The sequence below is a fragment of the Patella vulgata genome, chromosome 2, assembly GCF_932274485.2.
Source record: "Patella vulgata chromosome 2, xgPatVulg1.2, whole genome shotgun sequence".
NCBI lineage: Eukaryota > Metazoa > Mollusca > Gastropoda > Patellidae > Patella > Patella vulgata.
In genome coordinates, this window is record NC_065880.2 from 47,876,408 (window position 1) to 47,895,746 (window position 19,339).

General features: G+C 33.0%; 1 protein-coding gene across 1 annotated transcript; it reads left to right on the forward strand.

The window, feature by feature from the left end:
* Positions 1–18,550, forward strand: LOC126811687 (uncharacterized). The gene is made up of 11 exons (XM_050537524.2): positions 1–159; positions 2,569–2,725; positions 5,808–5,945; positions 6,467–6,607; positions 6,808–6,905; positions 7,263–7,404; positions 8,656–8,720; positions 11,837–11,871; positions 12,902–12,946; positions 13,381–13,485; positions 14,020–18,550. Exons 2-11 carry the CDS (start codon positions 2,628–2,630, stop codon positions 14,254–14,256), a joined length of 1,104 nt encoding a protein of 367 aa, XP_050393481.1. The 5' UTR covers positions 1–159; positions 2,569–2,627; the 3' UTR covers positions 14,257–18,550.
* Positions 18,551–19,339: the final 789 nt, after the last annotated feature.

Below are 19,339 nucleotides of genomic sequence, written 5' to 3' on the forward strand. Positions count from 1 at the left end.
TGTTAAGGTCACCACATGATGGCCCTTTTTATTGTCAAAGATCTGTGGCTTTTAATTCTTTCGATCTATTTATTTCCTTAAATTTTATTATTTGGGTTATTAATTACATAAACTTGAATTCTGCAGTGGAAAATAATAAAGACGGTTAAAAATTAACAGGTATGTATGTATTGGTAGATATGTACACATATGATGATGAATGAAAGTCCTTACTCCTTGTCAGCTTGTCGTTGATTGTCGTTTCATGTATAAGAATGATCATGGACCTTATAATGTATTATATTTATAAGGTCCATGGAATGATGTTCTCATGTAGGTCCAAATTAAATTCAATTGAAGGAAACCACAACAGTGACAAGAGTCTGTCTTCAGTCTATGTACAGAAATTTAATGCAGCAAAAGGGTGGATCTTGAGGCCCATATCTCCTTACACTGAGTCTATGCCCGTCTTCATTAGCCCAGCATAGGAGCAGAACAGTAGGACGTTAAACCCCATTTCATTTCATTTCATTTCATTTCTGTACTAGCCTCAAGGAAGTGTATATTCTTATTCTATTGGGTACCCGGACCATTCGGCCAAAACACCACTCGGACCATGACCAGTCGGACCAAAAAAAAAGACCAATCAGACCAAAACAGAGACCACTCGGACCAACCATAAAGACTATTCTCGGAGCAACCTAAAAGACTACTCGGACCATTGAACCCTGAAGACCACTCAGTTTACATGTATATTGGAAGACCACTCGGAGCAACCTAAAAGACTACTCGTACCATTGAACCCTCAAGACCACTCGGACCAATCAGTTTACATGTATATTGGAAGACCACTCGGACCAATATTTGTATTTGCCACTCGGACCAACCCAAAGGGCCGCTTCTCAACCATTATGTAGCTTCACTTATTCCTTTAAAAAATAAAATACAGTTTTTAAATAAATATAAATCACAATACAAAAAGGCGAATAATTTATAGGTGAATCTATACATAATTTAAAAATGTGTTCGTTACTAGATGTGAGCTACGGGTAAGTACATAACAGCAAATATTCATATTTATTACATCAACAATTTCTTCAATATTTTTTATTAAAAGTTTTTAATATGCCCGTGATATATGCCCGTTTTTATTAGCCCAGTCTGATGAGTCTAACCTAGTATCGAACCACATTTATTCAAATATATATTTTTTTTTTTAAAGTTTTTAATATGCCCGTGATATATGCCCATTTTTATTGGCCCATCTTTATTCATAACTACTCAGTTATCATTGTTTTGTTAATTGATCATCTTTGATGTGCTTCATTATGATCAAATACCACAGGTAAGTACATAACACTTAAAATTTTCATATTAAAACAAACACAATTTATTAAAACAACAATTTATTATTGGCCCGACTAGTCATTAAAACAAACACAATTTATCAAAACAACAATTTATTATTGGTCCAAGTAGTCATATTAAAACAAACACAATTTACTAAAACAAACACAACTATTTATCTATTAAAACACTTGATCCGAGTAGTCTTTCTGTTTGGTCCGAGTAGTCTTTTTGTTTGGTCCGACGTCCGAGTAGTCCTTTTGTTTGCTTCGAGTGGTCTTTTTGTTTGGTCCAAGTGGTCTTTTTTTGGTCCGAGTGGTCCTTTTGTTTGGTCCGATTGGTCTATCAGTTGGTCCGAGTGGTCGATCAATTGGTCCGAGTGTTCTTTGGTCTGAGTGGTCATGGATTCTTCTATTTACTGTTTGTCGAAAGTTTAAATCTTCTCCGGTAGTTTTACTAGGAACTTCTTTCCTGCTCAACGGTCGCTTGTCAGTCACTGTAAACATAAATGTGTATAGAGCCAGTGTCAGTATCATGAGTATGTGGGGATGCTCGGTTGTCAGTCCAGAACGTTCCGAGTGATGCAGAATTCAGTCCTGTCACAGTTCTGTCAGTCCTGACAAAGGAGGTGGTGTGAGTAGAATCGTGACGTAATTACACCTAAAATGAATATGTTTCAGCTGTCATGGTTGTTTGAGATATTTTCTCATGCAGTCAGCGCATGCATTCTAGTCCAACATCCCATCTTCACTCGATTGTCACTATTTTGGGGTTTGACAGATCTCAATTCTGGAATGTTCAATCGAGCATCCCCTCTGTGACATTGACAATACATATGTCGATAAAAAACGGTAAACTTCTGTCATATAGCTTGGGCTGTGCCATTGCAGTAGACAATGCACAAATTTAAGAATCTTGGCGATAAATGGAACAAAATTTATCGTAGGTAACCAGGGAAATTGCTACCTTTTATAACAGACTAATTTTTTCAAAGATTTTAAAGTTTAACCAGAATAAAGTTCCCAGTAAAATTTACAGGGAATTCAAAGCTTTTGACAAAGAACCAATGGATGGACCGATGGAGTATAAGAAAACCTACATTCAGAGCTGAACTACCCCATATGCAGCTTAATTTGGTCCTAATTTACAATAAAATCTTAAACATACTAAATGCAGGCATATTCTAGTTTGACTGAAAAATAACCAGGAAATTATGATAATTATGATGATTTTAACTTTCAGATGATGTAGAAAATATAACTTTTGAAAGGCTCAGTTTCTAGTCTTCACCTTTTAACAGGATGGAACCTAAATTAGGAACCTTAATTACTAAAAACACCACATATGATATCATGGTGTATGGGTGTTTAGGAACCTATGAAACAGTTGCTTGTATAAGGTACGTCATAAAAACCTAATTAATATTTCAGAATCTTGATAAATATTTATGGGGTTATTAATCTTGCTACACAAATTTTAATCACATTTTTATACACCCACATTGAAATGTGGTCGTATATTGTTGTTGCCCCTGTCCGTCCATCCGGTGTCCACTGTGGATGCTCTAGAGGCTAAAGTTAATATCCGATTGACTTTAAATTTATACACAGTGTTTAACGTCATGAGACAAAGAAGCCTATTGATTTTCAGCGATTTCCGATAATTACTGCCAGAGTTATGGCCCTTGATCACTTCAAAATATCTTGTGGACGTTCTAGAAGCGAAAGTTAATATCCAATTGACTTTAAATTTATACACAGTGTTTAAGGTCATGAGATGAAGAAGCCTACTGATTTTCAGCAATTTCCGATAACTACTATCCGAGTTATGGCCCTTGCTCATTTCAAAATATCTTGTGGATGCTCTAGAGGCTAAATTATGATTCGATTGACTTTAGATTGATAAACAGAGTTTAAGGTCTTGAGACGAACAAGTATATTGATTTTCAATGAATTTTGATAACTTGAACAGCTAAATCCATGATATTAAATGTTTTGTATACTAAACGTTAGCATGGGGCAGAACTTTATAAAAACCAATTAAATTCTAATGATTTTCTGATAATTACTTAAAGTGCACATAAGATGGGCTTGGAAACTTTTGGATATGTGTAGCCAATGGTTACAATATCAACTTTACGGCAAGTTCACACCAATCTGATTGAAATTAATTCAGTTATCTTCACTCAAAGTCGTAAAAATGGACCTCCCGTAAAAACGACTTTGCCAATTATCGAAAACACTCTTAATCCCCTCAGACGCCAGTGACGTCACAGTGACCGAATGCATATTCGGAATGTTTATTCCTTAATTACCTATATACAGCCGGCGTGTGTACTCATTAACGCCTGACTGGTTCCTTAATCCCCCTTAGTTCCTTAATTAAATAAAACAATTGACTACGGAATAATTTGTTTTGTAATTCATTTTAATTTAAGATTCAATTTAGAATTTGTTTCTCATGAAAGCAATTTTAATACCCTCTAACATCGTGTGCAGTCCAATTGATTAGAGATACATTTTCGTCAAAAGAGTATTGTGGTTCTAATTTCCCCGAGTAAAAAAGTACAGGGGTAACAAGATGTGGTCACGCAAATTGTATCATAAAAGTCAAACATGAATGAAAAGCGATTTGTAAATGACGACCCGTTATTTCGTACGGCGGATTTGACTTCATTACTCTGAAATAGACCGTAAAAATGAAATGCGAAAAAATATCTCAACATACAGTACAAATAAATTTTGTTGGTAACCATCTAAATGGAATAACAGACAGATTGAGAAGTGTCATCTAACTATCTTTGTGTATTGATAATAATAGTCGTGTCGTTAACATCAGTCATTAATTAATCAATCCGACTAAACTTATACAGACTTGGGGGTCATTAATTAATTTACATCTCGGTGTTAGCAGTGATTGTTAGTGGGATTAAGAATGCTGATTAGGTAATTATCTTTTTTACGCCGGCCAGATCAAAGGCATCACTCTAGGTGGAATGTGTGCGTAGTACCTACAAATGAACTAATAGTAGAATCGTACACACACATATTTATTGTATAAAATAATTAAGTTTTACTCATCAGTTGTTTATAATTATTATTTAATTTTTCTGTTTTTATAATCAAGTAGCATCACATTATTTGTTGACTGGCGTTCAAACAACATTTAATTGACTTGATATGAAATATTCTTTATAATAAAAGTATTTTACAATTGCATTGACAGTTTAATCACTCACCAAACGGCATCAGGAACTCCGCGTATTTCATATTCATGTCCATATTTCGCGCCAAAGTTTAACCTCAGTAACTACGCCCGTAGTGCATGGAACCGTACATGGCAATAACGTTGATTGGCTGAGAAATGAGGGCGATCTATGCATGCTCATCGGAAAATTCCATATTCGCTGTGAATTTCAAATTGAGTTACGATACAAGTTGTTCTTTGTGTATAGAAATGGTTATTATTATTATTATGTATAGCTAATAATGAATATATCGACAATTGACTAGCATCATTTGTATTTCTGTACTTAAGTTTGGGATATCAAGTATTACTGGGTTATCCAAATTACCTGTAAATGCGCTAATTGCTTGAGTCATCTTCATTTGACACGTGGCCTATTTAAACAAAGGCAGCTTAAATTGATGTACGGCATGATACAGCATTTTAAATTCACTCTAAAATATTCCAATCACAAATGTCTAATCTATACCAATGAAAGACGATAATTCGGTGATTATGATTAGGCCAGTCACGTTGTAATTGGACCGTCTATAGACGCTTGTCCAGTTGCCTTGTGTATTGATAGTGCTATATTGTACAGACAGTGAGATATTGTATAGATAATGTATATCCTATGTGTAGTGCCTGTGACGTCACCAGCCAATCAACCGGATTAAGGTCGTAATTGAAAAATCGAAAAGCATTTTGGCGTGTCGGATACTTAAACGTTAACAGCGGACTTAATTTTAATCAGATTGGTGTGAACTTGCCGTAAAGTTGATATAGTAACCATGGGCAATACGTACATTAAATTTAGATTTTTGATCTTACGTGGTCTTTAATAAGTTGTTACTCTTAATTAGATTTTAGTGTATTATAAATGTTTCATTACCGAAAGAAAGTAAAAATATGTGACAACTCTATTGACTGCCGGGATGATTTAGGTGCTGTGGGCGTATGTTTCGTTGCCCGGCAACCTATCTTTTGACTACATTTTATGAAATTCACCAGAGTTTGTTGTTAAATGATAAAGATGTGCCCTAACTCCTAATTAAAATTTCAGAATTTTGATCTGTTTATGCATGTGTTGTAGATTAGATTATGTATGAACACAAAATATCATCATTTGACTACCCTGGTGGACACGTAATATGACTGTGAGTGTATATTGTGTAGTGTCTAAAAAGTCATTAATTTTGATCGCTTCAAAGAAATGAAAGATATAACTGTAACTATTTTATTTTATTACATTACAGGAATGGTATTTTGTCATCGTTAGCTTTACTTACAGCTCTCTTCTGTATCATTAAAATTATCCGTCTGCACATGGCATGTAACAAGTCTGTTCATCAGTATTTCATCTTCTACTGTGCTTCGCTGGAATGTGTTTTAGGGTAATTTAAATAGGTTTTGATAATTCTTCTGATACAGTAAATCCATATTAGTCATTACTACTACCTGAATGCATTTTCCTAGAATTTATTTCTGATAGTTTAGAAATACCCCACAATCACATGTTAACTATTTTCTTAAATTGTTTTGGCACCAATTTGTAAATGGTATTAATAAACTTCAATCTCGATCCCAGAGATAAGTTTACCCATTTTATACGCCCCCGTCCGTCCGGCGTCCACAATTGCTTGTGGATGCTCTAGAGGCAAAAGTTAATATCCAATTGACTTTAAATTTATATACAGTGTTTAAGGTCATGAGGCGAAGAAGCCTATTGATTTTCAGGGATTTCCAATAATTACTGCCAGAGTTACTGCCAGCTTAGGAACTAGTTTCACGTTGATTAATGGCCGGCAAGTTTTACCAGAGATAAACGAAGGGTAATGTTATCTCTGGGATCAAGATTGAATAAAATTTGCATTATATATTTGTTTATTAATATCATTTGTAAATTTTATTGCAGGAGTATACACTGGCTCATTGGTACAGTAAGCCAGTTAGATTTTGTTCTTCAGTATCTGAAACTAGTGCAGTTTTTAGTTATGTGCCATTATTATTGGACTCTGGCAACTAGAGCTTTAAGAAGAGAGCAACTATCAAAAAGGTATTCAAGATTATTCAAGTATCTGCATTATTTATACCTCTAATTATGGAGAAAAATGTATAATTTAGTAAACAAATAACAACACCTGTTTAAAACCTTTTATTTATATCTATAGATTTATTACGATGACTAGCCTGAAAAAAAACCCAACCCAACAGGATCTGCATAATCCACACTTCATGCCATTGTTATTTTTATAGGTTTCTTTTGCCATTTCTGATTTTGGCATGTACTTATTTTACTGTGATAAGCACGCTTGGAATAATTAACGTACAGTCAACATGGACAGAATGTTTACGTAAGTTATCCAGTTTATTTATTATAAACAATATGATCAAATTATTCAGCTTGAATTTCAGTATAGTTTTCTAAAATTTCCTACTTTTCTGCTCAATCCGGGCAAATGAAGACAGGCATATGCCAAGCAGTGTGCTATGAGGGAAATTTGCCTGGACAGGGCCCTACTGCCTGCACCTCTGACAAGGGGAAACCGTGACGTAATATCGTAAGAAAATTTATCGACTGAGATTGATCCTGGGACCTCGAGGTTAATGGGCTAGCACTTTACACACTGAGCTACCACTTTAAAATAAAAACAAGAATAAAAATATTTTTTATGAAATTTAAGATTTATATGAGCTATTTGTAATTACAGAACCATATTGGTTAGAATTATCAGCAGCTGAGTTTGCTATTGTTCAACTGTTTGCTGTAGCTGGATTTTATATTACAAGACGTCTTAATGAAATAAGTACATTAGATTCTGTACGCTGGTCACAAAAGAGAGATCTATGGTGGTAGGTATTATATATAGATAGAACTCAATGACCATTGAATACCCACTGTACCGCTCAGGTTATTCAATGGTTCAAGAGAGTGTATCCCTGTGCAAGTATACACTCGAGTGAACCATTGAATAACCCGAGCGGTATTCAATGGTCATTTAGTTCTGTTTTTATTCTATAACTACATGTAAATATCAAAATACACTGTACTATCCAGATTATCAAAAACAAAATCACCAATAACGTTAAAATTCATCATAGGTTCCACCTTTTTTCTTTCTTTTTTACAATAATTGAGGTTTTTAGTGTTGACGTCATTACACTTTGACGTAATTCTGAAAGTGATGTCATTCTGGACAAAAGTAGTATGTGTACAAGCCATTGAATACAACCATAGGTTATTCAATGGCTGTATTCAATGATATTTGCTTGTATTTGTAGTTATAGAATAAAATGTATTAAACAACTTGTTGAAGCATGATAAATTCTTTGGAAAACATATTCTGTGTGCTAGAATATCTTCACAACTGTTCAGATTAAACAGTTCTGCAATGTATTCACTGTGAGGACTTTTTCTGCCAACAGCAAGAGCAAACCTGAGACCACCTGTTTAGCAGTATATCTCCCGTAACCATCAGTATGAGAGCAAATGCATGATTTTGAAAACTATTCTTATTCTATACAACTTGTAGTTAAACTGGTATATTAGCATCAAGGTGGAATTTCGGATTGTAAAATCACCATAGCAATTGATGAAGTGATTGCACAGACAGGAGTGGAAAGTCTATATACCTGTTACCTGTTATTGTTGCTTGATGTGACCATGTTACTATAAAACAGTTTTATAGATACAATGAAATTTTTCTGGGATATTCAATGTAAATGACAAATTACTGATTACTAAAATGCTAATTAAAGATGCCTTATGTAAGAGCTAAATCGGCATTTCTTTATTTTGGCTTCAAATGTTATATGAACTATTGTTTAGGCATTTATTAACATAACAAGCTTAATCAACTCTTTAGACTATCGGATGACAGAGATTTAATCGGATTGAAATATGATTGCCATTTAATGATTTAACTAAAAAATGGAGAAGAGTGGCTGTGTCTCAAATGTCCAGTACCATTGCTACAGTAATAAACAATCTGCGCTACATCTTTCAACACCCATAACTTTGCTGAGAATAAAGTAATTTGAATGAAATTTTCAATATTCATCTTACATAATGCATCTTTAATATATTGTAAATTTTTCTTTCAGTATTGTAATTGTGTTTGAGATATCTGCAATGGTTGGTTTCTTGTATGACATTACTCTACAAATTGGTATGATTATTATGTATTTATTGTCCAAGTCAAAAGAAAAACTGGAAAACTGGGTTAAAAGTTACTTAACGTATACTACATAAAACACTTTTTAAGTTGAAAGACACTAAAATTCAAGTAACCCAATAAAATATTTCTCTTTTTTGAATTATACAAATATACTGAGCGCCATGAAAAACGTATCACTTTTTTTTCCCAAATTTTTATTACTAGGTGGTTTTGTATGTATAATATTATGCAATACTATGAACTATTGTTTCACACAATGCTCCCAAACGCAAAAATATCGGCCCGTGTGCCAAAAAAAAATTGCACGAGATGCACATGAAAAACCCAATATTCACGTGCAGCATTGTTTGTGAGCCCTTTAAAAGCATGTTTTCAACTTAATGTGCAGTACATGAACTGTGAAACGTCAATCTGTCGTAATTTGTTGTTGGGCGTGTGAAGGAATCGAGCTAGAGATGCCGAGACTTACTGAAAATCAACGGAATGAAGCCATGGGAATGTCCAGGGCTGGCATGTCTACACGTGCTATTGCCAGACACTTCAATTGTCATCAGTCCACTATTGTAAGGTTGGTGGAACGTGTTCGAGTTACTGGATCAACACGTGACCGTCAACGTCCTGGTCCACAACGCGTTACAACCCAGGCTCAAGACCGCTACATCCGGGTCACTCATCTGCGTGACAGATTCCGCCCAGCGACTCGAACAGGTGCAGCAGTTGTCAGAAGACAAGAACCAGTAAGTGCCAACACCGTAAGACGTCGTCTAAGAAAAGTTGGACTCCGTGCACGACGACCTTATGTTGGAGCTATCCTCAGGGATCATCACCGTCAGCGGCGTTTGATATGGGCTCAAGGACACCAGACATGGAGAAGAGTAGACTGGCAAAGTATGCTCTTCAGTGATGAGAGTCGCTTTCACCTTTATCACGCTGATGGCCGTCAACGTATGTGGAGACGTCTTGGGGAACGTCTTGTAGACTGCTGCGTTTTCAAAACGAATCGATGGGGTGGGGGAAGTGTAATGGTGTAGGGAGGCTTCACATTTCATCACCGGACCGCCCTACACATTTGCAGGGGTCGCATTAATGCTGTAGCCTACCGTGATGATGGCCCCCGGAGGACACACGCGCTACTGACATCTGTGTCGTACTTTTGGTTTTGACCCCTCTGACTTTGTACCCTTGATTACAGATTAAACATCCATAAGTGTACAAATGTGTTGTCATTGATGTGTTCCCATTTGAATATTGTTCACAATAAGAAGCAAAATAAATAACATATGTTTACAGGATCATTTTGTTATACGAAAAACCTAAGTGATGCGTTTTCCATGGCGCTCAGTATAGATCAGGAAAAAACAATGATTGGTCAGTAGAAATTTAAACTAACAAACCAACCAACAGTGAGGCTGATGTCTCCCACCGAAATCCCAAAATAAATAGATGACTCATATTAATTAATCGCACATTTATTTTTTTCAAAAGTATCAAGCAATCAAACTGATTATCACCTAGACACTAAATTACATCACTCTCTATCAGGTAGAATCAAAATTATCTTGTCCCAAAGGATCGACCAATGGAATTGTTTAGCTTTAGCTCAAAATGTTAATCATTTAACTCAATCAAGACATTCACCTAATGAACATCAACATCAAGTTTGAACATTCTACCTCAATTAAAAGCAGAGTTGTTATGTTCCAAAGTCTTGACCAATCGAATTGCTTATCGATCCTTAGCCTAAGCAGAAAATTCTCATCAAACTTAGTCAAGGTAATAACTTTGGTTTTAATTAAGTGAGAGTGATGAAACTCCGAGCATAGATTCATTATATCATTACCTTGACTAAGTTTGATGAGAATTTTCTGCTTAGGCTAAGGATCGATAAGCAATTTGATTGGTCAAGACTTTGGAACACAATAACTCTTCTTCTAATTGAGGTAGAATGTTCAAACTTGGTGTAGGCATTCACTAGGTGAATGCCTTGATCTAGCTTGATGATAAACATTGTCTGCTTACGGTACGCAGAGATAAGTAATCCGATTGGTTGATGCTTTGGGGCACGTTAATTTTAGTTATAATTAAGTGAGAGAGATGAAACTCCGAGTATAGATTCATTACATCATTACCTTGACTAAGTTTGATGATGAGAATTTTCTGCTTAGGCTTTGGAACATAACAACTCTGCTTTTAATTGAGGTAGAATGTTTAAACATGATGTAGATGTTCATTAGGTGAATATCTTGACTGAATTCAATGATTTAACATTTTGATCTAAAGCTATGTAATACCATTTCATGTCACTATGCAAATAAGTCTTACATGAATATCATAATAATTAAGGTGTTTTTTCAACATTCACTTTATGCTCTTTGATGTCCAGAGACATATCTTATGGCTTCACCCATCATCTATGTTTTATGTTTTCATTAATTCCTCTTTAACCCTTTATCCGCTGTTTTTACTATACTATATATGTGCTATCATAATTAATCTTAGCATACTTACTTTGATAACCCAATTAAGCTAGAGTTTCATGATTGCTAACTTGTGGTTTCTCTTATCATTGTTCAATGTACGTATATATAACACTGTCACAATTTTTTCCTCATTTGTAATTTGTATGCTTGATAACAACCAGTGAATTCTTGTCGAAACGTCATGTGTATATAATATAGTGATTGTTATCCATAGAACTGTGTTGTGTTATATTATGTTCAATCGCTAAATGCAATTCAAAGATTATGACCTGGTTTGATCGAATTTTTATAGCAGGGCATTCCTTCGCAATTACAATGTTTGAGGAGGATTTGAAGCAAAACTATGACAAATTAATTAGTTTGAATATGTTTTTAGTCCATATATACCATTAAATCGCCCAGTTTGTATGCGGGAATGTATCTTTAACCAAGTAGAGATCATTTGACAAAATAAAAAAAAGGATTCTCTGAGAACCAGAATATTTATTTTGTATGGCCTAAAAGAGAAAGACAACATTATTTCAAACTAACTACATTTACATAATGTATCTAATTATGACCATATGTGATTAATGCCAAATAGCTTACTATTAAATCTTATTTAAAAATTGATTATTTATGTTATAGTTGGTGATGAAGAAGAAGGCTGTAGTGGTATATTTGTAAGTTGTACTCTATTGAAATTTATGATTTAAATTTGAAGGACACATGCCTGAGAAAAGTAGACAAAATAACTTAATCAAATGATTATGGTTTGATATTCGTGCCATAACAGACACCTGATTGAGTTGTGAAATAATTCCCCCTCTCCCCTAGGTGAAATTTCTGCACTAATTCCCAAAAGCTGTTCATTTCATAATTTCTTAAGACCAGAAGACATCGGACTTGTGGTCAGATCCTCAATAACTGTTCTTTTACAAAATAGTTATTGTTCTGTAATTGCCTGCCTGATATACATTAGAGTTCACTAATTTACTTGATAACCTGGCACTGACAAATCTGGCATTGTTAATTGTTGCCATATTTAAAGATACATGCCCACGATAGTATTTATAGGGTAGTTATTTCCAATAAAAGTATGACAATTTTGGTACACATGGAAAGTAGACACCCAATAAACTAGAAAAATACTGCCCTGAAAACACCCAAGACAAAAATGTAAGGGTGTCCTTCACTGACAGCCTGTCAGCTCGAGTATGTAATGAGTCCTTATGTGCTGATCTAATGACCAACAGTTGTGAGAACATTCAGGGAATTAAAAAGTCCAGTTAACTCTGTGATTAAATGGCAGAAAAAGAAGTTGGCAGAGGATAATCCAAGAATTTACTTTGGTTTAGATATTTACGGTATATGGACAGCGACTAATGACTAATACATGGTAAAAATGGATTCTTCAGCAGTCATGTCACATGAAAAACAAGATTATTTAAAATAGATTGGGCTACTTTCCTTCCAATTATGATGTTTTGAGAGGGATCTGAAGCAAAATTTTGATGGATAGATTAGTTTGAATCTGATTTTAGTCCAAATATCTTTTGCACCTGAGAAGGCATCCTTAATAACCATGTCAACAATCTGGTTAATAAATCAGCAGCTGAGTTGAAGGACATTAAATTTAGATGGCTTTTGGCATAAACTAAATCAAATAATTTAGTCTCCTTTAACACAGTATAATATTCTTTTTACTTACAGTTATATGCCCAGGAATTATACACACCTATATTTGTATCATTTACAGTAAGTTATCCAAACATTTTGTTTCATTGAGAAACAGATAGCAAAATTGAAAATGGTTCAGTAATCTATACTTTTATACAGGGGTCTTCCTTTTGACCTAGTGAACAATACCTGCGAATTTGGGAATAAAACTGTTAAATTAATTATTGCACACAATCTAATCTGTGTTCCCATAAAAAAAATGTAAAACTTTTATCACCATTATCTTGTGTTGTTTTTTTTAACGCCGGGGTTTAAATGACTTAAACAGGATTCATCTTTTCATTATTTTAACACAACATTTTTATATCCTATTGATAACGATAGGAACAGGAATCCTATTATCTCATAAACCCTTAATACTATGTCTATAAAATGGGTCCTTACATGAGATTATTTTGCATGTGTCCATTGTGTGTTTTTTTTAAATAATACATTTATGTTCTTTTTAACAGATATTAAAACTATTATTACCTATATGGGTGATGTTGTATGTATTTCAACCATCTCCAGCTGTTTTAGAATGTGAGGATCTAAGACCTGTAATAAGTGACGATGCTGTAAGTCAAAAAATAAACTTTTTTTTTTGATAAACTTGAACACTTTTTCCCTTTTCTCTTGTGGAATGTTTAGATGTTTAGGTAAATGTAATGTATTCTTGCATAATACCTTCATGTTTTAAAAGTTTATCCCTAATCCATGATTTATTTGATAACCAAAATATACTTTAATCTAGATTTAACCCAAATATTTAATACATTGCACATGTTATAATATTAACCCAAATTGTAATTGTTCATAATAGCACAACTTTATGGATTTACTACTTCTTAGTTTATTACATGCAACGTTTCAATACTCTTACAGGTATCTTTATCAAGCAATGATCAATAATGAATAACAACCTACATTTATAGTACATCCATGAGTAAGACAATAAAAACATAACATTAATTAAGAGTTATAACAAAAGCATTTCCCTTTGAAAATGACTTCACGATCTCTCTTATTAACAGATAAAATATAAAATATTATACCTCTACTTCTAAATGTCATTTAAGGATATTATTACACATGTGTTCTGTTTATTTTAGACCTACACATCCATTTTCAACGAAGATCAAAATTATCGTCAATTATATCATCCAAGTGAAGATTATCATAGTATAGATGATAGAACACCATCTCCTCTACAAGGTGTTTTAAACCCAACAGTAACGACTCGACAACCATCTAATTTACTACCAATAACAGAAGAAACATCTAGTGCTGCATCATCACAAAAAACACCCCAAGATAACTCGGCTCCTAAAGCCCAATTCTTTCTTTAATACAGATTAGCATTTATAGCAAGCTCTATGCAATTAAATTCATTTAATCTTTTTCATTTCATTATTAATTTTTATACCATATTGTTATCCTATTTTTACTATAAGATTTATTTACTTGTGGATTATATTAAGTTTCTGTTATCATTTAGAAGTATATTTATTGTTTAAAATATTGTTGAATCAAATAATCAGATAAGGGGTTTTATACCTAGATGTGAATTTATGATGTCCATCATTTTTATTTTTAAAGCACAAGTCCACTTTTTCCATTTGATTTTAATAAAAGTTACTGTGTGTTTCTATCCAAGAGTTTACAGACCAGTTCTAATTATTATTCAAATTGTTGAGAGTTGATATTATTTTATTGAAAGTTGGTATGAGATCTTTGTTAAGTATGAATTTGAATGTTGATCATCAATTATTCCTTCAGTACTTATTGCCATTGACTAAAAACTTACTTTTTGGATCATTTCGAATTTAAAAGCTATTCTTAAAATTTGAGAAGAATGTTCAGATATTGTACTCAAGTTCAGTTTTTATTCAATTTTAGTGAAACTTTTTATATATAATAAAAGAGTTTCAATGAGTTTAGAATTTTAATTTTCTTGGTGCTATTTGCTCTTGATTTCATTTGTAAGAAAGCTTGTTTTCAAAAATTGCATTTAGCAATTTCTTGTATTTAAATAGTTGTTTTCCCAGTAAACACACTAGCCCTAAATAAACTTACAAATCAGTGCATCTTCTATTGTTCATTTGATTTGTACACATATTTACATTTGACTAAACTAATAATGGTGAAGCTTTAATCTTGTTAACCCGGTATTGATTTTACATTTTTATTTTTTAATGCATTTACCTTTCATAATGATAGAAACATATAAGCATTTATGGAATTTGAAATTACTTAATTTCAATTAAGGAACCATATGTTTCTTATGTGGTTGTATATTAATTGTACTCAGTCAATTTTCATAAAATTTCCTGAAAGTTGATATTGGAGTTAACATGGTCGATATAGAGTTTTAGCATTTTTACAAAATTAGTTCCAGGGTTATGGTCCATAACTTATATGATTATTGATAAACATGCATTACATACTTACTTATTCCACAAAGTTTAATTCTTTACCAATTTTTAGAAATAGTGTTCATTGATTTTGAGCATTTAAGTTATAGCCCCTGACTGATACGCTTGATGATAAAGTATTAGTACATTATTCTGTTCACAGAATTACATACTTTCAGGAATAGTTAGTATAGAACATTTTTGCAAAAGTTATGGCCTCTCATTCTATTGTTGATAAACCTATCAATTACTTTACTCGAACTCATTTAGTCAGTTTGTGCAGCCAAAACTGTACATGGTGCAAACATTCTGCCAACATAGATGTGGTTGGCCTCCGTGGATCTATTTATTAAATATAAATTGGGTCATTTTTGACGAACAGGGAGTATTTTACAGATGGGACAAAAAATAATCTCAGATTGCCCATATCACGGTTATTTCTCAACGGATTTCTCCAGGTTTTCATTTTTGGATTCTTTGGAAGAATCCCATATGGGCTCTGATTTTTTTCAACATTCAAGATGGTGTATCTCCGTCACTATTTGATGTATCAAGTTGAAATTTAGTAGGAATAAGGAACACATCGATGCCTTCAAAATAGCATATTAAGAAATTTTGTGACAGCTTCCAAACAATTCTGGAAATTACTGAGGCCTTCCGATTTTTCTCGAACATGAATAGTTCTCTCCATTTTAAAAAGATGGCCTCTATCAAATTTGAATGTATTTTGAAAATGTAGTTTCAGACCTCTTGCCCATGTGATAGTTTATATATATATATATAAATATATATACTTATATTTAAATTACCGTACCTGTACTCACTCTACAGAGTTATGTTCTCACCCAATTTTCGGTACCAGGTATTGGTCTAAAGATTATTTCTGCATAGTTATTTATTGCCACTGACTTATACTGATTGTTGATTAAATGACATTAACTTATTGCACTCAATGTGGATCATGATCATTATTTATAATACAAGCCTCTTGTAACTTTAAAAGTCTTATTGAAGCTGCTGGTGGGCTAGAAACAAGTCCATGATTCTTCCATTCATACCATGTATAGGTGTCTTAAATGTCTTTAATACAGAATGGAATTTACTGTTTAAAATCAAAATTATGATAGAAAGCAGACCGTTTCAAATTCTTAGCTGATGTGGGATGAGTGTTTTTTTCACCAGAAACTCTTTAATCACAATACATGTAAATGTTATGGAAAAACTATTACATGATGAGTAAAAAAATCAAACCTAAAGCATTGTAAAGTCTGCATTGAATTATACTAATTTCTATTTGAAATGTTATTTATTCATATTTTCTTAACACACTTATCTGGACATTTTAATTTATAATTGTTTGTTATATATATGATATTTTAAACATTTCTTTCAATCAAATTTGTTGACTTCATTCCATATGTGATTAGAATAGTTTGTGATATATGTACATATATGTAGTACAAACATGAAGATGTAAATATTGACAGTACATAAGTTCAAACTATCGTCTACCCCTTTTATGATCTCTCTAATAACTTGCATTAATTAAAGGCATGCTCTGCCTGCAAATCTTACATATTATACTGCCAAACACATGGTGTATCTATATATACATAGATTTATACAATTTATTTTAATACACTGTGATTTCATAATGTAGACTTTTCATTGTATATACACTTCAACCTAACATACCTTGAAGCTGGATCTATTTTGTTCACTCCCTGGTACCGATAAAAATGCTAGGTAACTCCAGAAAAAATTTCACAATTGTTGCAAGTTACAGAGAACCAGTTACGCATTGCCAGTTTGTATGTGCCAACCTATTTTAGCAAGCAGTGATTAATGGAGTAATTTTGGTTTTCTTTTAAATATCATACAATGTAAACCACAGTTCAAATTGTATACATGGTATTTTGTAACTTTGTAAACAAAACTCTAGATATCCCAATATATTTTGTGGTGTTCCGCTCTTAAAGGCAAGAAATGCATACATTCAGCATGACTTAAGGCTATTTGCGTTATTGACCTGGGGTTCACTGGGACAATTATTCTTAATTTATCTTTAGAATTTCTTGAATTATATTTTTACTGAAGTTTTGAAACCTTGTATGACTATGATGGCTATCTAGTCCTTTTTTGTCTTACACTATCTGACATGTATTCTTGGAGCCACACACATATCTATAATATTTTGCTGTGTTAAGGGCAGTTTTTTCAAGTGGTTTATTGCTGAGATTTTTGTTATTTAGGCAAGTCTTCGTTTATTGGTATTTTAAATATGATTCACTACCAAATTATATTCATTTTGAAATTATAATCATGTATTTTTAATGCCAGATTAGTATTTTTTTGTAAAAACAACCTAGAGATCTGAACTATGTGTATATATATTCAGCATTTATAAATGAAATAAATACAGACAGATATATATATGATATAGAGCTTGCTGACTTCACAGCTCAATTTTGTATGTAATCTTATATTATTCCTTAAAATGATTCAGATGTAGGATGTACAACTTCATATATACAGCAATTATTGATCATATCTTACGAAATTACTGTTATAATTTTTTTTTCTATAATTACAGCTTTGTTATAATAAAAGATAAATTAAACAATTGCATTTATAACCTTTTTATATTACAATAGGTACAATAGAAGCATGTCTTAGTTCTATTTCTTAGATGACATTGACAGTCGGTCAAAGTGTACAGTACAAAATAATCCAGTTTCTTGGGAAACAATGTCTGGTGATTTAAATGCTGCCCTTCTTTAATCTGTAAAATTTGATCAAATTTTTAGAAAGCAAAAAAAGTACCCTTATAAATGTTTCAGTTATATTATAGACTAGTATTGATATAGTAGGGTACCATTATGAATGACAATATTAAGAATAGAAATTCAAAACCGTAAAACTCCCAGTTGGCCTTAAATATGAATGAATATAGGCCCAGCTAAAGTTATTCATATCCTGCAATGTATTCATATCCTGTGACTTCGGGCCTCTCAAATCGAGCCCCGCATTTTCTAAAACCGGCTCTGGTTACTAAAATTGTGAGAAGTTCTCCACCATTACCTCGAAAGTATTTATAAGGTAGTTATTTTCAAAAAACAAGCAAACAGTGAGGCTGATGTCCCCCGCCGAAATCCCAAAATAAATAGATGACACATATTAATTCACCTAATGAACATCTACATTAAAATAATAAAGTGTTATGTACTTACCCGTGGTATTTTTTTTATCATGAAGCACATCAAAGAAAATCAGTTAAACACAATCTGATTATAATCTCTGTCAAATAATATATCTCATAAATCGATTAATTTAGGCCAAAACCCTGACCATCAACCTGTGAAATTATCATATCGTCATATTATTAATTAACGAATTATCTATCATTGTATCGTCAAGGGGCGCGTCGAATTACCCAATAACTGCCCAATAACACCAAAATAACAACCAATAACTACAAAATGTTGACTTTGGAAACACAAAATAACAATTTAGTTGAATTTAAGAAGCATCGCTGCTTTAAGTGTCCAAATCGGAGTTTCACGCTCACTACTGTGGGGGATAGTCTTTGTCTGGCAACTGTGTAACGCATGGCTATGGTGAAAGCCTTCAGTCTTGCAAGAAAGTCTAGGTATTATTATTTCCATTCCGCCTATTTCTCAGCAACTATAAGAAATAGAGGTCTGAAGTTTGGTTTTCTCTCGTGAAAATGGGTGGTGGTTAGTGCTTAAATGTAAAACGAAATTTGAACAGATGTTGTTTTCATAGTCTTGTTCTGAAATGTTAACTTTGATTTTTCACTTTTTTCCGCATTTCAGTCAAATCGTAGAGTTCTTATTTTGTTAAAACGACTACTACGATTTTTCTGAAACTTCAGGAATATGAAGTAGAAGGACTAAACTAGTCCTTAAACTACAAAATGACAATCCTCTTATTACCGGAAGTGGTCAAGAAAAGTATCCAAACTTTGACAAAATTCAGAAAAACGAGTGTCTGTGCA

Bases quoted from the DNA above. Each gene is read 5' to 3' on its own strand.
- LOC126811687 (XM_050537524.2), top strand. From the start codon at position 2,628: ATGGAACCTAAATTAGGAACCTTAATTACTAAAAACACCACATATGAT. The intron at 2,726-5,807 runs GTACGTCATAAA...ATTACATTACAG, and splicing joins GAAACAGTTGCTTGTATAAG to GAATGGTATTTTGTCATCGT. The intron at 13,486-14,019 runs GTAAGTCAAAAA...TGTTTATTTTAG, and splicing joins CTGTAATAAGTGACGATGCT to ACCTACACATCCATTTTCAA.